The 24,134-nt window shown below is 35.7% G+C and overlaps 1 protein-coding gene and 1 long non-coding RNA gene across 2 annotated transcripts in view; one reads left to right on the top strand and one right to left on the bottom strand.

Moving 5' to 3' along the window:
• The window catches only part of LOC135084997 (probable nuclear hormone receptor HR3), a 177,367-nt gene extending 163,494 nt beyond the window's left edge, over positions 1 to 13,873 (bottom strand). Inside the window, exon 1 of the mRNA XM_063979770.1 lies at positions 13,623 to 13,873. Coding sequence (XP_063835840.1) covers positions 13,623 to 13,641 — 19 coding nt within the window. The 5' untranslated portion in view covers positions 13,642 to 13,873. The remainder of the gene's footprint in view (positions 1 to 13,622) is intronic.
• Positions 13,874 to 17,111: 3,238 nt separating this feature from the next.
• Positions 17,112 to 22,983, top strand: LOC135085037 (uncharacterized). Its single transcript, XR_010259998.1, has 2 exons — positions 17,112 to 17,503; positions 22,420 to 22,983. It is a non-coding gene; the product is annotated as an uncharacterized LOC135085037 (long non-coding RNA).
• The last annotated feature ends 1,151 nt before the right edge of the window (positions 22,984 to 24,134 follow it).

Below are 24,134 nucleotides of genomic sequence, written 5' to 3'. Positions count from 1 at the left end.
TAAATTTTTGTAAGGTCAACGGTATTAGAAGCTCCTAAAAAGAAAGGCTGTGTCTGTTACTATAGTGAGATTATAATGCTTGTTTTCTTTTATAAAACATAAATTTTATGCATTGATTAAAACACGATATAATTTTATACAACACACGATTATCCTGCAACTGTATTTACAAAGACACTTTATTTTTTACCCCTAACACGAAACCTTTACTACTTTCACTCACAAATCACAAAATATTGCGTTCTACGTTCTTCCCTTTAAAGTTACCGCACAGCCTATCCCACGGTCTATCTTCAGACCGACCCCTCGTGTGTCCCGGCTCACTTTTGGCGACACGTGCCCGCGCATGCGTAGCTGCGATCCTATCACCTATCTCGCTCTCCCCCGCTACGTCCATCCCTCTCACCCCCCTTCGATCGTCGTAGAATGACGAAAAGCATTATAATCGAATTTATGTCGGTGTACCGGGGTAGTACGGTCTGCAGCGGAATTGGGTCCAACGCGGCCTTGAGCTATTTTCCATATAATGTGCCAGTTCGGCCTTTTGGGTACTTTGAACTATTGAATGCAAATGCATTTGACTTTACCTTGATGGGATACGCCCTGTATACATAAGAGAGTATTGTAGATGAAAAATACGATGCTAGCGCTCAGGACTCGGCGTGGTGGGAACCGGAACTAACGAAGCTTGTGTCTGACAACAGTGAGGTTTAACCACAGATGAGGGTCAACTAAGCCTGGAATTTATATTTTTCTATATTATTTTATAAATGCGAAAGTAACTCTGTCTGTCTGTCTGTTTGTCTATCTGTCTGTCTGTCTTACTTTCACGCCTAAACCACTGAACCGATTTTGATGAAATTTGGCATAGAGATAGTTTGAGTCCCGGGAAAAGACATAGGATAGTTTTTATCCCGGTTTTTGAAACAGGGACACGCGCGATAAAGTTTTTCTGTGACAGACAAAATTCCGCGGGCGAAAAGCTAGTTCTGTATTAAATAGCATTGACTTAAAACGTTTTTACGGATTACACTCAAATGTCTTTGAAGATTAGCAAATTAGAATTAACGAATGAAGCATTTTTCCTTCCTTGTACAAAAATAGGATTTTGAACAATCTCTCTTACAACACTTTACCGTGTATTTGTTAATAATACTTTGCTCAATATTCAAGTGAAATTTTTCAAGCGTCGAATTGTAGGATTCTGTTGAAATTTTCTCCATCCATTTTCTTATTAAAAGCATGAAGGAAATTGACCTAGAGTTTATGATAAAGTATGCTAGGATTCAGTATTCAAGAAATACAACGAAAGATACGTAGTGGGATGTGTTACCACATGACATACACCTGCATATCTGTTCTTCAGGAGCCCCTTTTGTACATCTTCAACCTCTGTCTCAGACTTTCTAAGTACCCGAAGCTGTGGAAGACATCGCGCGTTACGCCTATTCCTAAGGGGGATTCCACTATGGATGTCTCTGGTTTTAGGCCTATTGCCGTACTTTCAGTGTTTGCAAAAATTCTGGAATCAATTCTGAATCTACGTATCGGCATACAAGTCAACCACTTGCTGCATGATGATCAGCATGGCTTTCGGAAAGCACGATCGACCACTACTAACCTGGTTAGGCATGTCGATTATGTGCATGCTGAGATGGATGCTGGTCATCAGGTAGATGCAGCCTACTTTGATTTTAGAAAGGCGTTCGACATGGTGGATAATGACATTCTCCTTCAGAAACTGGCTCTTATAGGATTCACCCCAAAACTTTTGAATTTTTTTGCCAATTATCTTGGAAATCGAAGTCAGTTTGTAAGACTGAATGGATTTGAGTCTGATGAATACTACACACGATCAGGTGTCAGTCAAGGTAGTACTCTTGGACCAACGCTTTTCTTAATTTTTATAAATGACCTACCTACATGTGTTAAATTTTCTGAATGCCTACTGTTTGCGGATGATCTCAAACTTTGTTTGGGTGTCTCCAGTGTTCCAGACGCTATAGCATTGCAAAGCGACATTGATGCGGTATTAGAATGGAGTGTTGTCAATCGTTTAGCATTTAATACTGACAAGTGTAAAGTAATAACTTTTTCACGTAAACGTTCTCCATTGAATAATAATTATTATTTAAATGACACTCCGTTGGAAAGAGTTAATGACATACGAGACCTAGGTTTAATGTTAGATTCTAAGTTGGACTTTCACAAACATGTGACAAAAATTTGTAAAATGACTAGTAAGATATTAGGGTTTGTTATAAGGACGTCTGCTCAATTCGACGATATTAGGGTAGCTAAGATATTGTATAGCGCATACGTCCGTAGCAAGCTTGAGTATGGTTCTATCATTTGGGATCCCTACGAGGATAAATATGCCTTGATGATAGAAAAAATTCAACGCAAGTTTGCTCGCTGGCTGTATAAAAAGAGATACGGATATTACCCTTACTTGTACCCGTCCTTGTTTGTCTCTGGCATGGTAGATTTGGAGACTCTCAAGTTTAGGAGGATAATGTCCAGTATAGTCTACTATCTGTCGATTATACATGGTAAAATTGAAAGTCCCCAGATAGTAGCAAAAGTAGGCTTATTAGTGCCCACGCGAATACCACGGGATGAAACCGGGATTATTGAACCGCGTCGCCGCCCTAGGCTGCTACAACGGCCGGTCACGCGCACCACTCGCGCAGCGAACGCGCCTTCTACCCGCGCACTATGTTTAATCGGGGACTTGGTTGCTCAGCACGACGATATCGATATATTTGCCGACCGCTTGGGTACAATATTAGTATTAATTTATCGACTTTTGTGTAATTAATAACTATAATATGGACATTAATACTAATATCTGGACATAATAATATTTAATACTTATTCTTATTATGTAGGTAATATGACATTCTATGACAATTATTTATGTATTTAATTTTTGATTTTATTTGACTGATTTGTTATCGTTTTACTTGACAATTGTACACAATATTGACATTTTTAATTGATATTATTTGCACGATTGTACCTATAACTTGTTGGCGCGTTGGATTTTCTGTAAGCCTTCAAGCAGCCTTCTAGAATAAATAAATAAATAAATAAATGAAAAACAAAATGGCCACGCCGCCATCTTGGATTGGAAATGCGATTTCAGGGGTTTGTCGATGCACATAGGGAAAGTGTAATGTCATGTAATGTTTATGAAAACCTTTGAAAACGAACAGTAGCAAGCCGTGTATAATACATAAGTCTAGTAGATAAATTAATTTTTGTAACACATTTGTTTGTAATTCCTAAAAAATAAATAAATAAATAACATTTTGCATGTTCTAAAATAATACGAAATACGTTGTAAACCAATAATTAATTAGGTACTACCTACTCTCCCCATTTCCAGTGACAAAAATAGATTAATTTCCTAAAATTTCCGTTCAGTGACGAAAGATTTTTCCGTGTAAATGTGTCGTAAAAGTGCTGTTTACAAAAAAACTTTTTCTTCTGTCGCTACACTCTCCGCCGTCGTTATATAACTTGTGACGACAGCCGAAAACACCACCCATGTAAACAAATATTTTAGCTAGACTTTCGTGTATCAGTTGTCGTAAACGTAGGTACAACTAGACACAAATGCTAGATACCATAGATCAGGGGTGGCCAACCGGTCGATCGCGAATATTAGTCCAGTCAGTCGATCGTAGCAAGGCAAAAAATACTTTACATGATTGTGTACTAAACTATGCTGTTCCATTTTTTTGTAAACCATGTTACTTTGTCAAAACTGTTTACGTGACATTGGCGAAATCATGGTTCTCAAAACCAAGCCGTTGCCATAATAAAAGAAGAAGAAGAAGACTAAGCTTTTGTATGAAGACTATCCATCTAGGCTTTATTAATCACCAGCCCCCCTAGACAAAACGCACCTTTTGATCGAATCGAAAATCGAATCCGTCAAAACTCCATACAAAAAAGGGGCTTTTCGACCACTTTTCGACTGGTTTGCGATTATAATTTGCACTTTATCTAGATCCACAGATACAACAAATCATAGATTGTTTGAGAGTTAACGAAATGAACGCTAAACGAATGAATGAACGAAATTGAAAACACTTGATTAGAATTCAAAATTTTACTTTCAGGAGTCTAAAAAGTGATTGAAAGTTTTAATATACCTTTATTCAGATTGGCTAGTTACTTCGAATATTTTTTCTGTAAACTATTTAATATAATTTGTACAATTTAAATAATTTCTCTAGAACAATATTACGTCAAATTCCATGATAAAATTAACTTTGAAATACAGTTAATTTTTATCTTAAATCTATACTAATATTATAAAGCTAAAGAGTTTGTTCGTTTACTTGAGCGCGCTAATCTCCGGAACTACTGGTCCGATTTGAAAAATTCTTTCAGTGTTAGATAGCCCATTTATCGAGGAAGACTATAGGCTATACAACATCACGCTACGATCAATAGGAGCAATAATGAAAAATGTTGCGAAAACGGGTTTTCACGCGTACGAAGTTGCGGGCACAGCTAGTCCTTTATAAAATAACTAGCTTTCCGCCCGCGGCTTCGCCCGCGTGGAATTTTGTCTGTCACAGAAAAACTTTATCGCGCGCGTCCCTGTTTCAAAAACCGGGATAAAAACTATCCTATGTTCTTTCCCGGGACTCAAACTATCTCTATGCCAAATTTCATCAAAATCGGTTGCGAGGTTTAAGCGGGAAAGCGTAACAGACAGACAGAGTTACTTTCGCATTTATAATACTTTCCGCCCGCGGCTTCGCCCGCGTGGAATTTTGTCTGTCACAGAAAAACTTTATCGCGCGCGTCCCTGTTTCAAAAACCGGGATAAAAACTATCCTATGTTCTTTCCCGGGACTCAAACTATCTCTATGCCAAATTTCATCAAAATCGGTTGCGAGATTTAAGCGGGAAAGCGTAACAGACAGACAGACAGACAGACAGACAGACAGAGTTACTTTCGCATTTATAATATTAGTTGGGATCCTTTGCCTGTGTGCGCTTTTAAAGCGCAAATTAACTATTAACTAGAAGATTATACAGTTAGAAATATTCTGTAATCATGAAAAATGTCATTGAAAATGTCTCTCTCAAGATATCTGAGATCTTTCATAACAATTCCAGTGGAGAGGAAAATTCTTCGAAGGCTTGTTCACTCATGCATACCTCGAACCCGAATATCTTGAAAATACGAATAGGTGTCATACGAAGGACATGAGCACTGCGTATTTTTGACCTGTATGTATTGATTTAAAAAACTCATTAATTTATGCAAGTAGGCTTTTAAAAGGCACTTTACACGTCCCAGTATTAACCCCACCACTGCTTCGGGACAATAAATGGGCTAGTGCTGAGAAGAAGTAGCAGCATTTGTATTTTATTTTATTCATGTTTTGGTTTTGTTCCCCAGTCGATGAAGCACCTGATGTCGTGCCCTGAGTGCCCAAGCAACTGCACTCAGGAGGATTTGATGAGTGCTGCTGACAACGCCACTCTTGTGGCGGAGTTTTGGGCTGACACTGTGTTTGTTGTCGACACGAAAAGAAGAAGAATGTTTTGGTTGTATCGTTTTTGTTTGAGTTTTTATATGTATACGCACCATAGATAGACCCATACGCACGATAGGCATATGCACTACATACAGTGCTTTTCCTTAAGTGATGGGTTGGACATTATACTCGTAGATTTAATTATGTTTTTGTATTTTAAATTTTAATAGTGTATTCGTTGTTGAAAAGTCAAATAAGTGGTACCTAAATAAATAGAGTATTTCAGTGACATGCGAATAGGTACCAACCAAAGCTCACGCGGGCAAAGCTACTAGAAAAAGCTAGTAACAGAAGCGTATTTTAGATTGATGAATAGATGGAAATTTGTTACTCTTACGCTAATACTACTGAACCGATTTTGAGAAACTTTCAATATTTATTTATAGCACAACGAATACATAAGAATCAGCATTTTAACGCTATCGTGGTTTAATAATAAACTGTAGCAAACCCATGAGCACAAGTTTCATTTATAGGAATAAAATCTGCTCGTTACGACAAAAATGCTATCATTACAAGCTTTATATTGACTTCACTTGTTAGTATGTGTGGGACAAATCTTGCAACTGAATTTAAGACCAGTTCTCCTCAACCGATTGAGCTGAAATTTGGTATACTTATGTAAGTACGATGACAATGCAATATTATGGTACCATTGAGCTGGTCTGATGATGGAGTCGGGAGGTGGCCATAGGAACTCCTAAACAAAACGGCGGAAACTCATCGAGTTTGGGTTCGTTGGATTTGTCTTTTCGAGCACTTTAGTGTTAGATAATGTCCAGGGTCCTGAGATTAAGATATAACTAAAAAGTGTAAAATAAAATTATAATAAAAATATACTTTTTTAAAAACAAGCTTTTATTCTGAATTTCGAAAGCTTGTAGCGCAAACAGAGAAAAAGAGGAATAAATTCCATGCGCGATACAAACTTTCGAAATTCAGAATAAAAGCTTGTTTTTAAAAAAGTATATTTTTATTATAATTTTTTTTTACCTCCAAAGCCTATGAAAGCTCATAGTATCATGCTTAAAATATCCCGTTACATCGCCATTTTTAGATTTAAAACAGTCTCGGGGCTTAGTGGGAGGGTAGATGGAGGGACACCCCCTCCCAATCCGCGCGTCCTTGGCAGTATCCGCATAGCGTAATACCCACACTCCTGTTGCTAGGGATGTGCTGAAAGCTCGCGAGTTAGCGGTGAGCTAGCTCGTCAGTGTTATAGAGCTAAGTCGACAGCGTGAAAGACTGGAAAAGCATGAAAAAAGGATTTTTCTTTGTTTAAATTTTTCAAATAGTCTCGTTGTAAGCTGAATATGCTTGTATTACAAGTGAATTCACCACAATAGTCATGCGGGCGGCGGGTTTCGATCGAACCGTTTCTTGGATCTCGATTCGGCCAGTCCGACACCGACACCACTGCATTTTGTACAAAGTATGATAGAAAAATGCAGTCTTCTTTTTTCCTTTATTAACAGTTCTTTTAGGCAATCATTGAGCACAAGCAGCAAACGGACAACTTCAGCCTGCTACTTAAGAAGATAATATTTCTGAAAAACAAGCTTCCAATAGTGACCGTGCGAAGATCTTAGAAGAAAGGAACCTTACAATCCCTGGTAAAGGCAGAAAGCTTTTAAAGTTCTTCGCGAAAAATAGGATAGACTTTACACAGTCATGTTTTCAGTTCTTTTAATTCAGGCAATAGTTATTTCAGTACTTTTAACGGTCATACCTTTTAATATATGAAAGTAGCTCCTGAAAACAAACTCATACAGTCCCATCACTAAAGATTCACTTTACTATTCTATAGATTACGTATAACATGGGTGGCTAAGTTGTACAACATACAAAATACAGTATCACTGTTGAAATACGGAAAATTAGTTTGGTTTATCAAAAGTATATTATGAAGTTAAGAAAAACTTATCTTACTCATCCTCTGGTCTTAAAATATTGTCAAAGGTTGACTGGCAGCAACAACTTTTTGATTTCAAATTAGTTTTTTGTACCAGCAAGTTAATTATTTAATAACAGGTCGATTCAAGCTTACTGAATTATCTGTCCTGCTGGCTGGCTAATCCTGACTAAATTGAGAACAAAAACAAACTTTTTTTTCATTCATGATCAATCTGGGAATCGAATCCAGAACCTCTGAATCTGTCATATTTTGTGCCACCGAACTATATCTACCTAATGACAAATAGGAACAAAAGATTGTCCCTAAAGAACGCATCCTAATGGCTTGTAGTCTTGAATTTTTTTGAAATTTTTTATAAAATTTTCATGAAAATTCAAACTTCGCGAGCTGCGGTCATGGACGTGCCTAGCGCAATCTATTGCTTGGTAGCGGTACTACATTGCAGATGTAAAAGTAAAAGCACCTGCTCTCACGTGTGCCCCTAACGGGAAACCGCCGAACTGCGTTCATTGAACCCGCGACCACAGATAATACCTCGACGTTCCGTTGCGCAACTTTCAAGTTCTTACGGTGCTTTGCTGTCACGTACGGCGAGTGTGGCGCGAATTTTGAAAATGGAACGGTGTTTTTATTAATATAGGTCGCGATTAAAATGGACGAAGGCATTGTGAACGAGAGGTTTTTTCGTAATGCCTAAACAGTTTAGTCACCTCGCAAGGACGTGTGTGAAATGGTTGCTTACGTCTAAGATAAAACATATTTGTTTTAATTCTGTTAGGTTAAACGGTTCTGTCTTAAAGGTTGCATTAATATGCAACAACGTGTAATTTTAAAATTAATTTGTGTTTTTTTTAACACTTTTTCATAATAAAAAAAATTGGGTAGTTCTGAATTTTTACGTCTTCTAAAATATAGGTACCTACTATAACTATTTTTTTTATGCAAGACAAGGCAGGTTTTTTTAAATGTGAAGAATTCGTTACCAGATTCCATAAAATTGTTGAAATATGTTTGACAAATTCCCTTCTTCGTGAGTACAAGCCCCATAATTTATTATACCATCGCCCATAGTACGTTTGTACGAGTTTTTTAACTGTACAACTAGTAAACTTAAACCGGTAGGAGTCAACAAACTTTAGGCCGAATTTTTATGGCGCATTCATAAAAAAACATATTGGGTAACGACAGAATATTTTTAGATAGATGTATTTTATAATAGATAGATGTTTCAAGAATTATTGCCTTATCTATGCAAATCACGAAGATTGGAATAAATTATTTAATATTGTTAATTAATACTGACATATTTAAAACAATCTCTCAGAATTGTGTCGTAAATTGTATTTTAACTGCACTAATGACATTCCAAATTGGGCTTAGCATAAGTTAAGATAGCTTTTATTGATTAACTGTTGTAAAAAAAGCTGATATAGATTTATCAAGCATTACATTCTGTTTCACAACACAAGTAGTACATAGTTGTTTCTATCAAAATATAGAAGCTATTTGATTGAATACGTTGAAGAACGAAGATTTTTTCTAAAAGTTTTCAGAATTTGTATTGTTTTTGATAAATGTTTCCCATCTTTTTCTCTTCCTGTCGTGTCGACAACAAACCTATGGTATCAGCTCAAAACTCCCAATATTTCCCATAGTAGAGTCAGTATCCGTAATTCGGTATAAAACAAGAGGAGAATGGGGTCAAATGTCATATAGGAATTCTTTCATTGCTAGTATTGTCTTAAGTAATTTATTTAATAGTATGAGAAATAATCTCAGCTAAATATTGTTATTTTAATTTTTGTGAACCTAACAACCTTTTTATCAGGGTTTACATAATTAATTACTTACCTTATTAGGAACTACTTTTGGCATCTGAGACATGAATCCCTCAAAAGCAGAGAATCGTTTCTTTTTTTGGCATTTGCTTTATAAATTATTATTGTAGCCAATAAAGTTAATTTTAGTCAGAGCTTTAAAAAGATACCCATCCTTTTTCAATCAGATAAGAAACAGACAATCAATAAATCTATTTCTTTACCACCTAACAAGTGCAATTAAACGGATAATGGGTTTAATTTCAATGATTTTTATATAGCAACGCAATAAAATTTGCATATCTTTTCAACTTAAAGCTGAATTAAAATCCTATGTGAACTTAAAAGTGCATTGAACTTTTAGCCAAAAATCCAGGTGGTCAAGTAGATCTAAGATTCCGTCTAGACAGGTTATAAAGGCTGGCTGATGAAAATAAAGATATTTTTGGTAACTTAAGCAGCTGATAACCGTGCACGACACCTGCCAGAATTAATATGTAATTTTAATTAAACATCAACCTTATCAGGATTATCGTCCATTTATTTTTATTGCCTTAGACTTTCCAGAATTTTGGTAAAACATGTTTGTTTTTTCAGCTGATACTCATGGAATGGCAGAAAGAAATGTAAACTTAGAACATTCAAAATTAAATATTAAAAAAAAACACACACACACAAAGATGTAAAAAATAATGTCAAGTAAAATATCGACGTTCTTGCCACCTCGAAGAGCCTTAAAAGCAATCAAAATGATTAAATTTTTCGTATTTTTGGAACAAAAACCTGTCACTTACGCACCGCTCAATATCGCAAGTTGCAAGTGGCCAAACATTATGTTTATGATCCATTAAGTACTTTTTGAAAGATGTTCTTCAAATTCCCGTAACTGAGCAAGCATTGTTTTTTTTGCATTGTAATAAAAGCTTTTGTAATTTCGGCACATCCGTTTGCATTTTGCATCATGCGATGAGAATGTGCAGCGGTTTTTTATTATGATAAATGTTGTTATTTTTAATACCCTTGAAGTTTTTTCTTTGAGAATCGAATTTACAATTTTCTGGTTGTGTAGGTCGCATTGCTAGACAGCCACATAGATTTCAAGCATTGTATGTTAGATGTTAGGTAGGTAAGTACCTACAGGGATAAAAAATCCTGCTTTAAGTATTGCATTCTTATGGACTAAGCTATTTTTAAGATTATTGGTCTTCTCTACAAGATTTTAAGTCTACTGCGAAAAGCCTTAATTTTTCAACGCGATTTCTGAGAATTGCGCTTGCAACCACCGCATACAGCCTTCTTGACAGCTGCAACCTATGCTTTTTTATTCAAAATTTCCAAGCAAAGGCATCCAACAGGTACAGCCTCGGAGCCGGTCCCACGCGCGCGCACGGATCGCGAGCATGTAACGGAGCGTACAGTTACCCAGTATGTGGGTGAGCCGGGGCTAACTGCCGGCACCGTTAGCAACGTCACGTCACTAGTGTAGTGAGGGGATGATATCTATATCGATGTATCAATCAGATTTTTAAATTGGCGTGATAATTGCGCAAGCAATATTTCGACCCTGAGCTTTGATACTGACAAGTTGACAACAAACAGATTACATTTCTGACATACGCAAAATGGTTGACGTTATCTAATGATTGAGGTATTCATTGAACTGCGTGGCCTCAACTGTAACTGACCTACATAACGTAACGTTAATTACCTGCTTGATATCAAAATAAAAGCTCCTTTTTCTTTGGAACAGGTATTTCTCAAAGAGGTGTCAATTAACACCAGTAAACTGAAAATCATATCCAGTTCATTTCTTTTTGACTAAAGGCAATTCAACGTCAAAATATTATAAGCTTGCAATCTTCCATAGAACCAAATCTACCATTGGGGTCAGAATCGTCAACGCATGTTCAAACTTCAAATCGTACAACATCACTAGCCAAGAGTACCGTACGCTACGTCACGAGCGAAGAAAGGGATCGCGGTAACTGTACTCTGAGGGCCTTGTCGTATCGCCGCGGAACTGTCGCTTTTCCGTCGTTATCCGACGCAACGGGATAACGTATCTTTTTACAGGCATTCCTCGAGTCATGCGGAGTTTCGACTTATCGCTCTTTGAAAAGGGCTGGTGAGGTGGTGACGAAAATCTATTGAAAAAAATGTTTTGAGCTTTTCGAACCCAAATAAGAAAAATTTGAACGTTGAAAATCTACAAGGGCTCATGAAAATCTATATGAGAAAGATGACACTAGAAAAGTTTTCTAACACATAAAAGAACGCAAAATAATAATAATATACACTTTTGTACCAAAAAAGGGCTGGCGAAAATATGTACAGACAATAAAAAAAATGTTTGAAGCTTTTAGAGTCAAAAATAAAAATGAAAACTTTGGTTTTTCAGACTTATGTAATCGGTAGTAAACAGAAATGTGCTAAGAATAAGTATATTTCAATGCTATAAATACAACAGGAAAATGTCAAGGCTACTACGACAAGGGGACTGAATTAGGTGTCATTATACTAAGTCGGTGAATGAACTTATTTATAAGTAGGTACAGTTAAAAGTCACAAATGAAGAAAAAGAAAACATCCAGTGGAGCGGCCTTTCAGAGAACTATAAAGAAGAAAACTTACAGACTGATGGTTCTTTCAGTTAAATAAATGCTTTAACGAGAAAATTATTATACTATGTCAATGACAAGACTGCTCGAACATTGCATAATACATTGTATTTCAGTAATATACTGAAAATCTTGTTATTGCTAATTTAATATCTTCATTATGGTTAAGGCTCAACATAAATAAACGACTCTTTTTTAATACAAATTGACCTTAGAATTTAAAAGCTTTTTCCCGCCCACCAAAAATTATTCAAGAAAATCCTAAAGCATTTTTACAGAAAAATAATAATGGTATCCCAAATCACTGTCAAATATTGCAACAGACTAAAAACTGGCCGAATTTTCGCGCTAAATTGCCAAAAAAAAATTGATATCTAAAGAAATGTTCTGCCTAGCTATTGCAGCATCATACCAAACCAAAAATGACGTAGTAAAACGATGAGGTCAAACAACTAAGTATGCAACTTCATCTCCGGTCGTTGGCCTATCGGTTTACTTTTTTTATGCGAGGTAGTAATCTCCCATGAATTGACTGACTCATCGGACGAATTTGAGCTTTATTTAGTGCTAGTATTACGTACTGGAAGTTTAAATTACTATATTATCTTGGTGTATTGAAATAATATTTTTTTTAAAGATAATTTTTTTTTGCGGTACGTAAAACCTATTTTTGATTTCAAACAGTAAAATTTACTGAAGTTGACCAAAAAAGTTGTCGATTGAAAAAACAACCTCATTTTCATATTACGCACCTGTTACAGTCTGTAATTTCTAGTCTGCATGCATGCATACCCACGTGCCTTAATGAGAATGTTAGAGCAGTTGCATCAAGAGATATAGTATCTTGAGTTACAATCAAATATTTATGACGTAATTTACAAACTTGAGATGAGGCTGGCATCTTTTCTTTAAACATTAAAAAAATAAGCAAAAGAAAAAAGATATATTCAAATGAAACGCATCGACCGATGTAAACAATGTTGAAAGTGACAGAAACTAAATTTGAAATTGTAAATGTTCAGCTGGGCTATGAAATTTAAATGTTGCCTTTGTAAGTCTCACGTTTCCGTCAACACTGAGAAGTGCGATCACCTTTGATACCAAAGGAGTTTTCTGGATTTCCAGTATTTGCAGTTTGTATTTATACAAACTTTTTTATTTATCTTAGTTGTGATTTTTTTATCCTAAATAAAGCTCCAATATTAAAGCCAGTGCACGTATGGATCTGATGATAGAGTTTAAATGGAGTGGTTAAAGTTTTCCGATGCTTCTGCTATTATCAAGTCAACCCTTGGCAATTATAATTTAAGTTACATAACGTAATAAAAGATACTTACAACTATAATCTATGATAAACTGTTTAGTGTAGCATATTATTTATCTTAAGTCGAAAAGCCAAAAAATTAATACAAATGCATCCAAATATACCGTTTTAATCACTTTAGGCTACTACCATTCACGTGCACGCAATTACAGCTGCATTTTCTATCGATATACTTAACACACTTCACTAGAAGATTTAATTTGATCTCAAACATATTCAATTAAAATCAAAACTTCTTACACTTGGATAAACAGTGGTAACGAACTTTATTGCGAGCATGCTATCTAATCCCTTCAAGTCTTATTAAACACGAATATACAGCTAAGAAAACTATAAAATATTGAGTTAAAATTTTAAAAATCTTTTATTTTGTCAACTCACCTCTTATAGTACTGGGCATTTTGTCAAAATCCTTAACAAGCGCAATATAAACAACAATCCATGAATGTCACTGTCAACACACAAGTATTATCCAACCTCAGACATGTTCACATGAGAAACACAATTAACACCACTGGCACCACACAAAATTAAAAGAAAAACTTTTGGCGCCAACAGAACTGTCAATGTCAATTTTCCCGCGTTCCCGCGCCGCTGGATGCGTGCTAGTGACGTGCTGTGGCGGAGGCTTGTGCTTTTTTCGCCGGCGCGCGCGACCGCGGCTGCAAGTAACTGTATTTTTTTTCGTGATGCGAACAGAGTGGTAACGGTGAGGCCGCGGCCGGTTCCAATGGTGGATCTTCCACAGCATCGGTGGAGCCGATGAACGTCTAATAAGTTTACGGTTGGTGGCGATTGATTGTTTCGATTGGTTTTAGGTTAGTTTTCAGAAAGCATTTACACGCCTCATCATGAGACGTTACTGTAAGATAATATTATTATTACAACTCAGCCACTCTACCCTGGTTTTGTAAATCTAGATCCTGTTTGTGGGAAAAAGTCTTATCACACAAAAAGCATCATTTGAAAAAGGCAAAGTAGCTAATGATCAACCTGCAAAACAAAGCATTTGCAGCACGTACTTATTGCCAAATAAGCTGTCAACTTTTTCAAGCTAATAAAAAAGCATCATTTGAAAAAGGCGAAGGAACTCCTGCAAAAGTGTAAAATTGTAGTTGTCACCCATGAAAATTGACAACACGTATAGCCAAATAAGCTGTCAACTTTTTCACGCTCATCAACAATAAGTATCCTGAAAGTCCCGAAACCCTGCTGCTGCGGATGAGATGTTAAAATATGTACTTAGACGGATTGACAAAAATATGAATTTATGGAAGATGATAAGAAAATACAATTTATTCATTAAAGGAAAGAAAACAAGAAGTAGTTTGATGCATTGATTGCAACAGAAAATGGCCTTAAGTAAATCCTAAGTCATTACTCGCTCGCGCAAAATCAAAGTAGCAGTATCTCTGAAAACACAGTATTATAATCTGTATGTTTTTTTTCTTCTGTAGGGCTTTCGCGGATTGCATTTAGCCACGGCAGGGGTTTTGACTTTTGCGGACATTGCATCTGTGTCACAACACAATAGGAACACGTTCACTGATAAATAGCTTAGATCATAGTCTCATTAAAACCATTTTTTAAATTGCAATAATTTCTTTGAGTCCATAATAAATATTAAATAAATAGTTTATACATAAGTTACCAATATTTTAAAATGATTAAGCCTAGATTTTTTGGTTTCTTTTAATATTTAGATAAGTTGTTTTTATGTTTAATACACTTACAGCAAAAAATTTCGCCAAAGGCAAAAATTAAGGAATCTTCCTAAACTATGTATGTACTCAATTAAAATAAATAAACTAATCTTAAATAAGTTTTTAATAAAAAATCGCAAAAGTAAAATAAAAAATCTTAATAGGTAATTTTATCCCCGGCTTCCTTCAAGAAATCCAAACCAAAGGTTAGGTATTATTTTTATGGTCTACTACAGAAGAAACAAAATTCTAGAATGTAATAAAAAAAAATTCAGGCAAAAAAATACCTATTTCAGAAAATATAATATTTCAAACACTTCTGAATTGACTTTATTTATACCCTGAGGCAGAAACGCCCAATTATAAAATGCAATTTCTCATACAAAATTCATGTGGTGCCCAAACTAAACAGCTATAATTCATTATAATCTGTGTATCAACCGTTATGCGGTTTACAGCTTCCACAATGGGCATCATTGAATTTATTAGTCACCTACGTACCTACAACACGCTAACTAAGATCATTTTATAACTATAATCCGCTATTTTTTATTTTCACAACTTTAAAGTTCGTGTGAAACGGAATGGATCACACAAATTCGAATTTTGAACCTTCCGCCTGTCGAATTGCCGCGTAAACAAAACACACAGCGGGTCTTTGAACTCAAACGGTACTCCGGGTAACTTGACCAAACCAGTCAGACAACGTTGTTGTGACGTCACAGTAGCTTACGCTATTCGTCCATAGGTGGCAGGCAACAACGAATTGTTAATACTTAAATCATTTTGCAGACATTTTTTTGTTTTTCTTGTTTTTAAAAATTGAACATTTTTTTTTTTTTATAAACATTGAACCTAGTAAGTATATTTTAATGAAAGTCGATAAGTAGTAAGTAACTACATCATTCGCTCATTTAACTTACTCAATGTAAAATATAAATTTAATAAATTTTACAAATGAACCTACCTACATTTCAATACTAAATCCAATTTTATTCTTTTTTTTACAGTCGAGTACTCCTACATTAAAATATTGGCATTTACTGACATCTAGCGGGGAGTAGTAGAACTAAAAATATAATTTTACTCTGTCAAAAAAGCAGATGGACACATCCATCATATTGTCACTGCAACTCAACTAGATGGCGTTAGCTGTATTTAAATGTATTCACGATTCATGGATGGTGACTTTACAAGGTCTTTCACATCATTTTGTGTCAGTTTTGTTTTTGTTCACAAATCAAGTAAAATAAACTGAATAAAACCTGTGTTTTCGTGTTTGTTATTGTTATTATCTTCAAATAAGTTCCTGTGGACCGGAAAAGGTAAGTTTATCATGTTTTTTTTCATTAGATGTTGTTAAATCCTACGTAAACAAGTGTGTTGTGTTCTCGTTAGAAAATAAAATACAATGTTATTAAATAAGGCATTTGGGCAGTTCTAGGAGTTTAAAACTTATATCAGTCATTATTAGGTAATTATGATAGGTAGGTTATTAGGGTTATACATAAATACCTACCTAATGGTGTAAGTAAACAAAACCGGTCTCATTTAAAATTCGCAAGTGCGAATACATGTCAGACAGACAGCAATTAGATATTTTTATTTTATGCAACACCTAGCTAGCATTCTATTCTATTTGTTTAATTGCCAATAGGCTATCGCGGTCAAGTTGGTAATTAGACATTACCTACTTATGCATATTAGGTAGCATTATTATAAATAATATTTTATGTTCCGACGAAAACTTATGCATTGAATTTAGCGCAATTCTTTTAAGGTTAACTCGGTCAGTCAATTTCCTATGATATGGCTTATTAAATGATAACAAAATAAACGTCATTCAGGATTAATTTTACCTTTTCTGACCCAAACATTTTTGACCCCGTATTGAATAAGATCTCAATAAAACGAATTGCATGAGTAGACAGTAAGTTTTTGCCTTAGAAAATTAAAGCACTAAAGCAGGTGAAACGTAAAAATAATACACTACTCGCGAAGTTGATCGAGGTTTAACCCGGGTTAAACTTTGCTCGGTGCAACCTCGCCGCGCGCCTCGCCGCGATGGTTGCCGATCGTTGTCGATTGTACCCGATTGAAGCGTTCCGAAGTATGAACACGATGTCTCGCTGCACTACTCGGCTCACTTCAGCCAGTTCGCCGCGGCGAGTCATTTTACGTGGTAGTGTGTGTGTGCTTGGCCTTGCGCAGTTTTAAACTATGTCTCTTGGTTTACAATGGTCACAGGACCAAATACTTCTGTTCCTAGAAACACTACAGTCAGAGCCGGTTATCTGGGACCCAAGCAACAGGGGACATAAGGATAGAAAGTCATTGAATGATGCTTGGGCGCGCATTTCAGACACTTTTGGAGTTTCGGTACCTTTGTTAAAGAGAAAGAAGGAGTCGCTCAATGCGACTTACCGGGCCTACCGCAGGAAGGTGGAATCATCAATGAAATCTGGTGACAACGACGACTTTGTTTACCGTCCAACATGGTTCGCTTACGAGTATATGGACAGCTTTTTGGGGCAGGTGTACAATAAGCAAATCAAAACGGTAAGTTTATTTTAAAATTATCAACATTCAATCGGTAACTTACTAAGCGACTCATCAAGTCACGCGCCGTTTTGTTGTTCGTCGAACGACAGCACACCAAGCCAAAAACACATTGACGTCTTATTTCGTTGCAATACGGGCTGTTTTGCAACAAAACTGTAAAGTCTGATGTAGTACTGCTGTACATGATAATAAATAGATTGCAGAAGCAGCTTGATGTGGTTACTATACTAAATAAATACCGTCGTTACACAATACGCGAAATTAATCAACAGATAGTGTAAGCACTGTTTTTTCTGTCGCTTGGTAAACACACAACTTCATTTCGTTTAGCCGTTTCGTTGCCATGCTTCCCTTCGTGTGTACACCAGAGATCTCTGATTTACACTACTAATTTCGATTAATTTCGCACATAGTGTAACGGCGGCAAAACGTAAATAACTAGGTAGGACGTAACATTAAAAACGAATTAGGTAGGATTTCTATTAAAAAATAATAATGCAAAATCATTGTCATATTTTTAGGTTATGATATAAAACCTGACTATTATTTATTGCTTGTGTTATTACCTACAGTACTTCAGTACAGTATGGCTTTTATCTGCGTGGTATTAGATTAATACTAGTGTGTGGTATTTTAGTATTTTTAACTGCTTTACTCAAAGCAGGGTTAATGGGGTTACCTACGTGAGTGCGACAAACGTTACATCGAATTTTGTTTCTTCGAAAACCTTTCTGCGAAGTTATTATACTGCGACGCCTTGTTATATCGATGCCTTGTTACTGCGATGTTACGTTACATCGAAAAACTTTACTGCGAACGATTTTACAGTCATATTTTATAATTTATTTATATTTATGTTTCTATTCTTATGTTATTTAATCAAAGTTGTAACTGTTAAATATATGTAATAAGTAAATAAAATTTAATGTATTTATAATCTTATTTCATCTATAATTTTGTACCGCCCACTTTATTCTATGTATGTATGTATGTATGTAATTTCATTTTTTTATCTATCTGCTAAGTCAAATAAAGAAGGCTTCGCAGTAAAATCGTTCGCAGTAAAGTTTTTCGATGTAACGTAACATCGCAGTAACAAGGCATCGATATAACAAGGCGTCGCAGTATAATAACTTCGCAGAAAGGTTTTCGAAGAAACAAAATTCGATGTAACGTTTGTCGCACTCACGCATGTTTTGCCGCCAAGTTCTCTGATGAAGTAAAGTTTCGCGGCCATCATAATAAAATAGTTCTGGGAGGCATAATAATATCGATACCTTCAGGTTCAATTGTCGTATAAACCAAAACCCTACTTTTCAGGAGAGCCAAAAAACGTTTTTTTTTTTAAATAAAAAAATCGTAACTTTTTTATTTGAGAAGTTATAAAAAAATGACCAAGAGAAAACATTTTTCAATTCTTGCAATGAAAAAGTCTAGATATTTAAAAAATGGGTATCTTCAGTAGTTTTAAAGTTAGCTTGGAGTTACGTCCTTAAAAAAGGCACTCGGTGGTTTATACGACCCATTATATTGGACCTAAAAATAACTCTTTACGTCGTATTTGATTTTTTAGTAAACACGAGACTGAAATTGATGGCTTAAAGACCATTAGATGTAATTTTTTTGGTTTATATACCCATTGATATACTGATTTATTCAAATGTATTATTAAAACTATACATGTAAATAATGTATTGTTTACTATTTCCAGGCTTTTGTTGTTTAGAGAATTTGCACAAAGATATTTAACAGTGTAAAAACTATTTTTGGTTGAGGTAGAAATAATAAATTTGCTTGCATACGAAAAATAACAAGTTTATTGTTTTTTTTTTACAATTTTGCAGGAAAATTATGGCAAAACTAATAATTTTAAACAAAACTAATCACCATAAATTTTGAACAAAAAAATACAATTACAGCAAAACATTAAGACAGCTTTCCTGGTTCTCTGCTGACGCATATTGAATTCGTTTGGTTATGATAAATTTTGCATAAAGAGAAGAGCCCCAGTATGCTCAGGAGAAGGATTTGTAATTTTTTGAGAATTTCTCTAAGGAATTTATATCTTTACAAGAAACCCAAATTTAAATTACAGCTAAAAGTAAAGGCTAGATGACAAAAATTCAATTATTTGTCCGTCAGACAGATAATTGAAAATATTAGACTCATATTTTTTATTTTCTTTCATAATTAAATAATAACAGTGCTACATCGAGTTGAAATGGCGCGATACGTCACGCTAGAGTAGAATTTTTACTCAAAAGTGACGTCACGCGACATTTCAACTCAATATAACACTGTAATTATTCGATTATGGAAAAAGAATATGAGTAATATTTTCTAATTATCTGTCTGACGGACTAAATAGAATTTCGATTTCATTACCTAGTCATCACCCCTAATAGTACTTGTAAAGTAATAAATTATTACAGAGCATATCAAAAGGGTATAAATAGCCTTCATGAGCACACTATGGCTTGTTTTCTTTGTTTAAAAGTCTTGAATTCATCACATTTAGTCGAGATCAATTCATGAATGTACTGGACCTGGAAAGCAACCTTATATACCTACCTATCTAGTTATTATCTTTAAAAGTAGAAACAATCAACTTTATTTAACTTTTTAAATAAGAAAAACTTACTTACTGTCCATAGATACATATGTGATGCAATAAACAAATGAATATGAATATGAAACAGATAATTACCATATTGAATACGTGGACTTACGACGTTGGATCCAAATATCTGACCATATGTATTTGGGCGTAAAAACCATTTTCAATTACGAGAGAGTTTTACATCCTGGCTCAAAAAAATGTATGGTTGATACATCTTAGCAAAAATACCAAATACAAGCATTCGGTTTTTACATCGTTTATAAGGTATTTATTTATCTTTTAGGCTATAGTTTTTTGGGGCGTATAAACATTTTTTTAGCGAATTTCAATATATCGAATATACAGCTCGATAGAGAAAAAAATTCTGATTAAAATGGTATATATAACTCAATTTGGCCAAAATGGTTTATACGACAATTGAACCTGAAGGTGTCGATATGCAAATTAATACTACAGGATAGCTGAGTTTTTATCGGGTAACTATCCCGGGAATTCAGGGAACATAAAAGCATTGAGAGAAAATTGACATGACAACTGTATTGACAATTTGACAAGTAAAAGACAGAAATCAATAAAAAATATTTAAAAATACATAAACAATATCAAAAAGGATGCAGAGATGAATTAATGGGGGCGTCCATAAATTACGTGAGGCTTTTAGGGGGGGGAGGGGGTCAACAAAAACCTCACTAAATCTCACGTGGGGGAGAGGGGGAGTCTCAGGAAATATCACGTAATTTTTTCCGCAAGAAAAAGAGAAATAGAGTTTGCCAGAAAACTGGGTTTAAATCTTAAGTAAAAAAATTGGCCAAGTGCGTGTCGTGCCACGCGCAGTGTAGGGTTCCGTAGTTGTCCGTCGTTAACAAAATATATTTCAGAAGCAAGCAATTACTTCATCTAAAGTCGCTTTTAATATTTTCTTCTAAGGAATTTTTATTACATATGAAATTTTATAATACATGAGTTAAATGACTATTACTCTTAAACCAACTCTGACCTACCCTAACCGTTATAGTTTTCTTGAAAGTTCATAAAAAGCAGTATTATTATGAATTTCTCCAGATTTTTCACACCAACAGTCTAGTTTTTAGAGGGGGGGACGCCCTGCTGAAACAAAAATTGGCACTTTAAACTTTAATAGTTTGCAAACGGATCCCTAAATCGAAAAATAGTCTTTGAAACCTCCAAGTCATCCAACGATATCCTACACGATGGTGTAGAAGATGAAAAAAAAAATCATCCCCACTTTACATGTAGGGGAGCTACCCTAAAAAATATTTTTTCAAAATTTTATTCTACCATTTTGTCTAGTGCCAACAGTTTCCAAGCAAAACCTCGGACAGACAGACATATCGAAACTATAAGGGTTCCTTGTCAGGACTACGGGACCCTCAAAAATTACATTTTCTATGATGATAATGAAATTTTATTCTATACCATCTAAACAAATAAAACTAACAATGCTTCCGTCTGCATGTGTGAATACTAAAATGCAGAATAAATGATGAAATTAAGGAAATTATAAAACAAGTTTTTTTATCAAAATCGATTTTGCTAGATTATGTAGAAAGGAACAATAATTAGACTAGGTACTTCTGTAAAAAAAAACAATGAAACCCAAGTACCAACCGCTGTCACTACACGTGTTTTTCTGGATCTATTCGTAATCAGTGGGCTTAGTGCGACTTTATATCGATCGTGACAATGGCATGCATTAAATGTATGATGATTGTACAGCGTCCCTAGCAGATACTTTCTAGAACTAAAATCTTAAACTTTAAAGATCTTTTTGATGCACTCGTTAGCGACAACGCTAAATGCAAACTCGCACTAAGCACACAAAAAAAAACTTTCTCAGTTAAATTACTCCAAAACTATTAAATTTCGGATTTTTTAAAATATCACGTGAGATTAAAGGGTGGGGGTGGGGGTCAGGCAAAATCTCACCAAATCTCACCAAGGGGGGCGGGGGGGTTGAAAAATAGCCAAAATTGTCTCACGTAATTTATGGACGCCCCCTAATGACTTTTTTGAGGATAAAAGAAAATATAATTTTAACTAATAAAATTTTTATCAATATTTTTGTACCTACATTCTCTGTTTGGCCATAAGGTTGACTGAAAGAGAATGCCGAATGACATTATTAAGTTCGCCTTATGTGCCTTAGTTTATGTGCATTAAAGTTTTATACTCGAATCCGTTTTCAACTTCTAACCACTGCTGCTAATTGCCCAGCAACATGGTACCTATCTAAAAACAAAAATATTCACATTTTATTTGATTTTTATTTCAGGATCAACGTGATGAAACCGAAAAAAGTATAGAAGAAATAGCAGAAGAAAGAGAAAACAGTCCACCTCCGAGAACCGATCCATTACGAATTAGGAAAATCATCAAGCGTCCAATTATCCATCTTAAACCATCTGCATCTGTATCATCTACACCTAACCCCGATCTCCAAATCGCTAGCAGACAAATGACTGAAGCGTTTAACAATCTGAATAAAATCATAAAAAGTACACAAGGAAAAACTGACCCTGCGACGACTGAAGACGAGTACGACGTGTTCGGGAAATTTATCGCCAAAAAGCTAAGAAAGTTGCCTGAGCATGAGAGAGAGGATTTGATGTGTGATATCCACGCCTTATTCCGAAGATCACACTACGATCGGTCTATGGACCAAGACCACGTTGTTGTGGTCCAGGAATCGGAAGAAATATTGTAGGATCAAAGGTGCTAGTGCTCGACGATAGGAGAAAGGTCGCGGGACGCTTGGGGAGGCCTTTTTGCCACTGATTACTGACTAATTAGAATAAATATCCTTGTTGATTATTTTTAATAAATGTGTAAATTTTAACCGCGTTTTCTTTGGCTTCCTCGAAGACCGTAGATACGTCGAAGCGAGTAGTGTATTTGAGTCAAGCGAGCCTTCCAGCCGGAAGACGTAGCGTGGGCAGGCCTCCCACTAGGTGGACCGACGATCTGGTGAAGGTCGCGGGAGGTGCCTGGATGCGAGCGGCGCAGGACCGGTCTTTGTGGAAATCCTTGGGGGAGGCCTTTGTCCAGCAGTGGACGTCTTTCGGCTGAAACGAACGAACGAACCTTCCAGCGACTTCTAGCGACAACTGGGCCCATTGAGATTCTAAGAGTACATTTTTGTTGATTTTGGTGTTTATCTATTAATAAAAATACTAAAGGTCTAGTTGCCGGAAGAAAAAATATTTACTTATAAACTAGCTTTCTGCCCGCGGCTTTGCCCGCGTAGAATTTTGTCTGTCACAGAAAAACTTTATCGCGCGCGTCCCTGTTTCAAAAACCGGGATAAAAACTAGAGATGAAACGGATAGTTGTTTGGCCGGATACCGGATACCGGATATCCGGCCAGCTGCCAGGCCGGATAGCCGGATATCCGGCGGCCGGATAGTTGGCCCATTGTCTCGTTGCATGTCGTGACGAGTTTAGCGCCGCACAGGCGCTTCGAACGCGATCAGTGGGTCTATTAGTAGACTAGACTAGTCACACTTTTCGAAAATCGAATCCGTCCGAATGGAATGTCAGATTTTGCCACTTGTCTAGGGGGCAGATCATATCGGGCGATTTTGTCACTTGTCTAGGGGCAGATCAATTCAATTTCGGTTGCAATCGTGAGTGTGTGATTGAATAGCGAAAATTAAATTAGTTGCATCATGTCATCAGACCATCTGCATCAGTGAAAAAAAATCGCCTATTTTATTTGGCAATATTTCGACATTAACAGATATTTACTATTTATGTATTCGTCATTAGAGTGAATAGCTCACAAAAATAAATTAGTTTTGAAAGGCCTTAATATGGCTTTTTTGTAACTTTTTGGACTTTAAATAAAAGCCGTCATTATTGTAAGCCATTTTATTGATATTTACCTCAAAGATGAATGTATTTCATTTTATTATTAGGAAATTGTCGTAGTTTTTTAATATCCGGTATCCGGCCGGATAGTGAGTTACTATCCGGTATCCGGCCGGATAG

This window comes from Ostrinia nubilalis, chromosome 27 (assembly GCF_963855985.1).
Source record: "Ostrinia nubilalis chromosome 27, ilOstNubi1.1, whole genome shotgun sequence".
Classification (NCBI taxonomy): Eukaryota; Metazoa; Arthropoda; class Insecta; order Lepidoptera; family Crambidae; genus Ostrinia; species Ostrinia nubilalis.
Note: the sequence above shows the minus strand (reverse complement) of the source record. Positions and strands in the feature narration are given on the sequence as shown.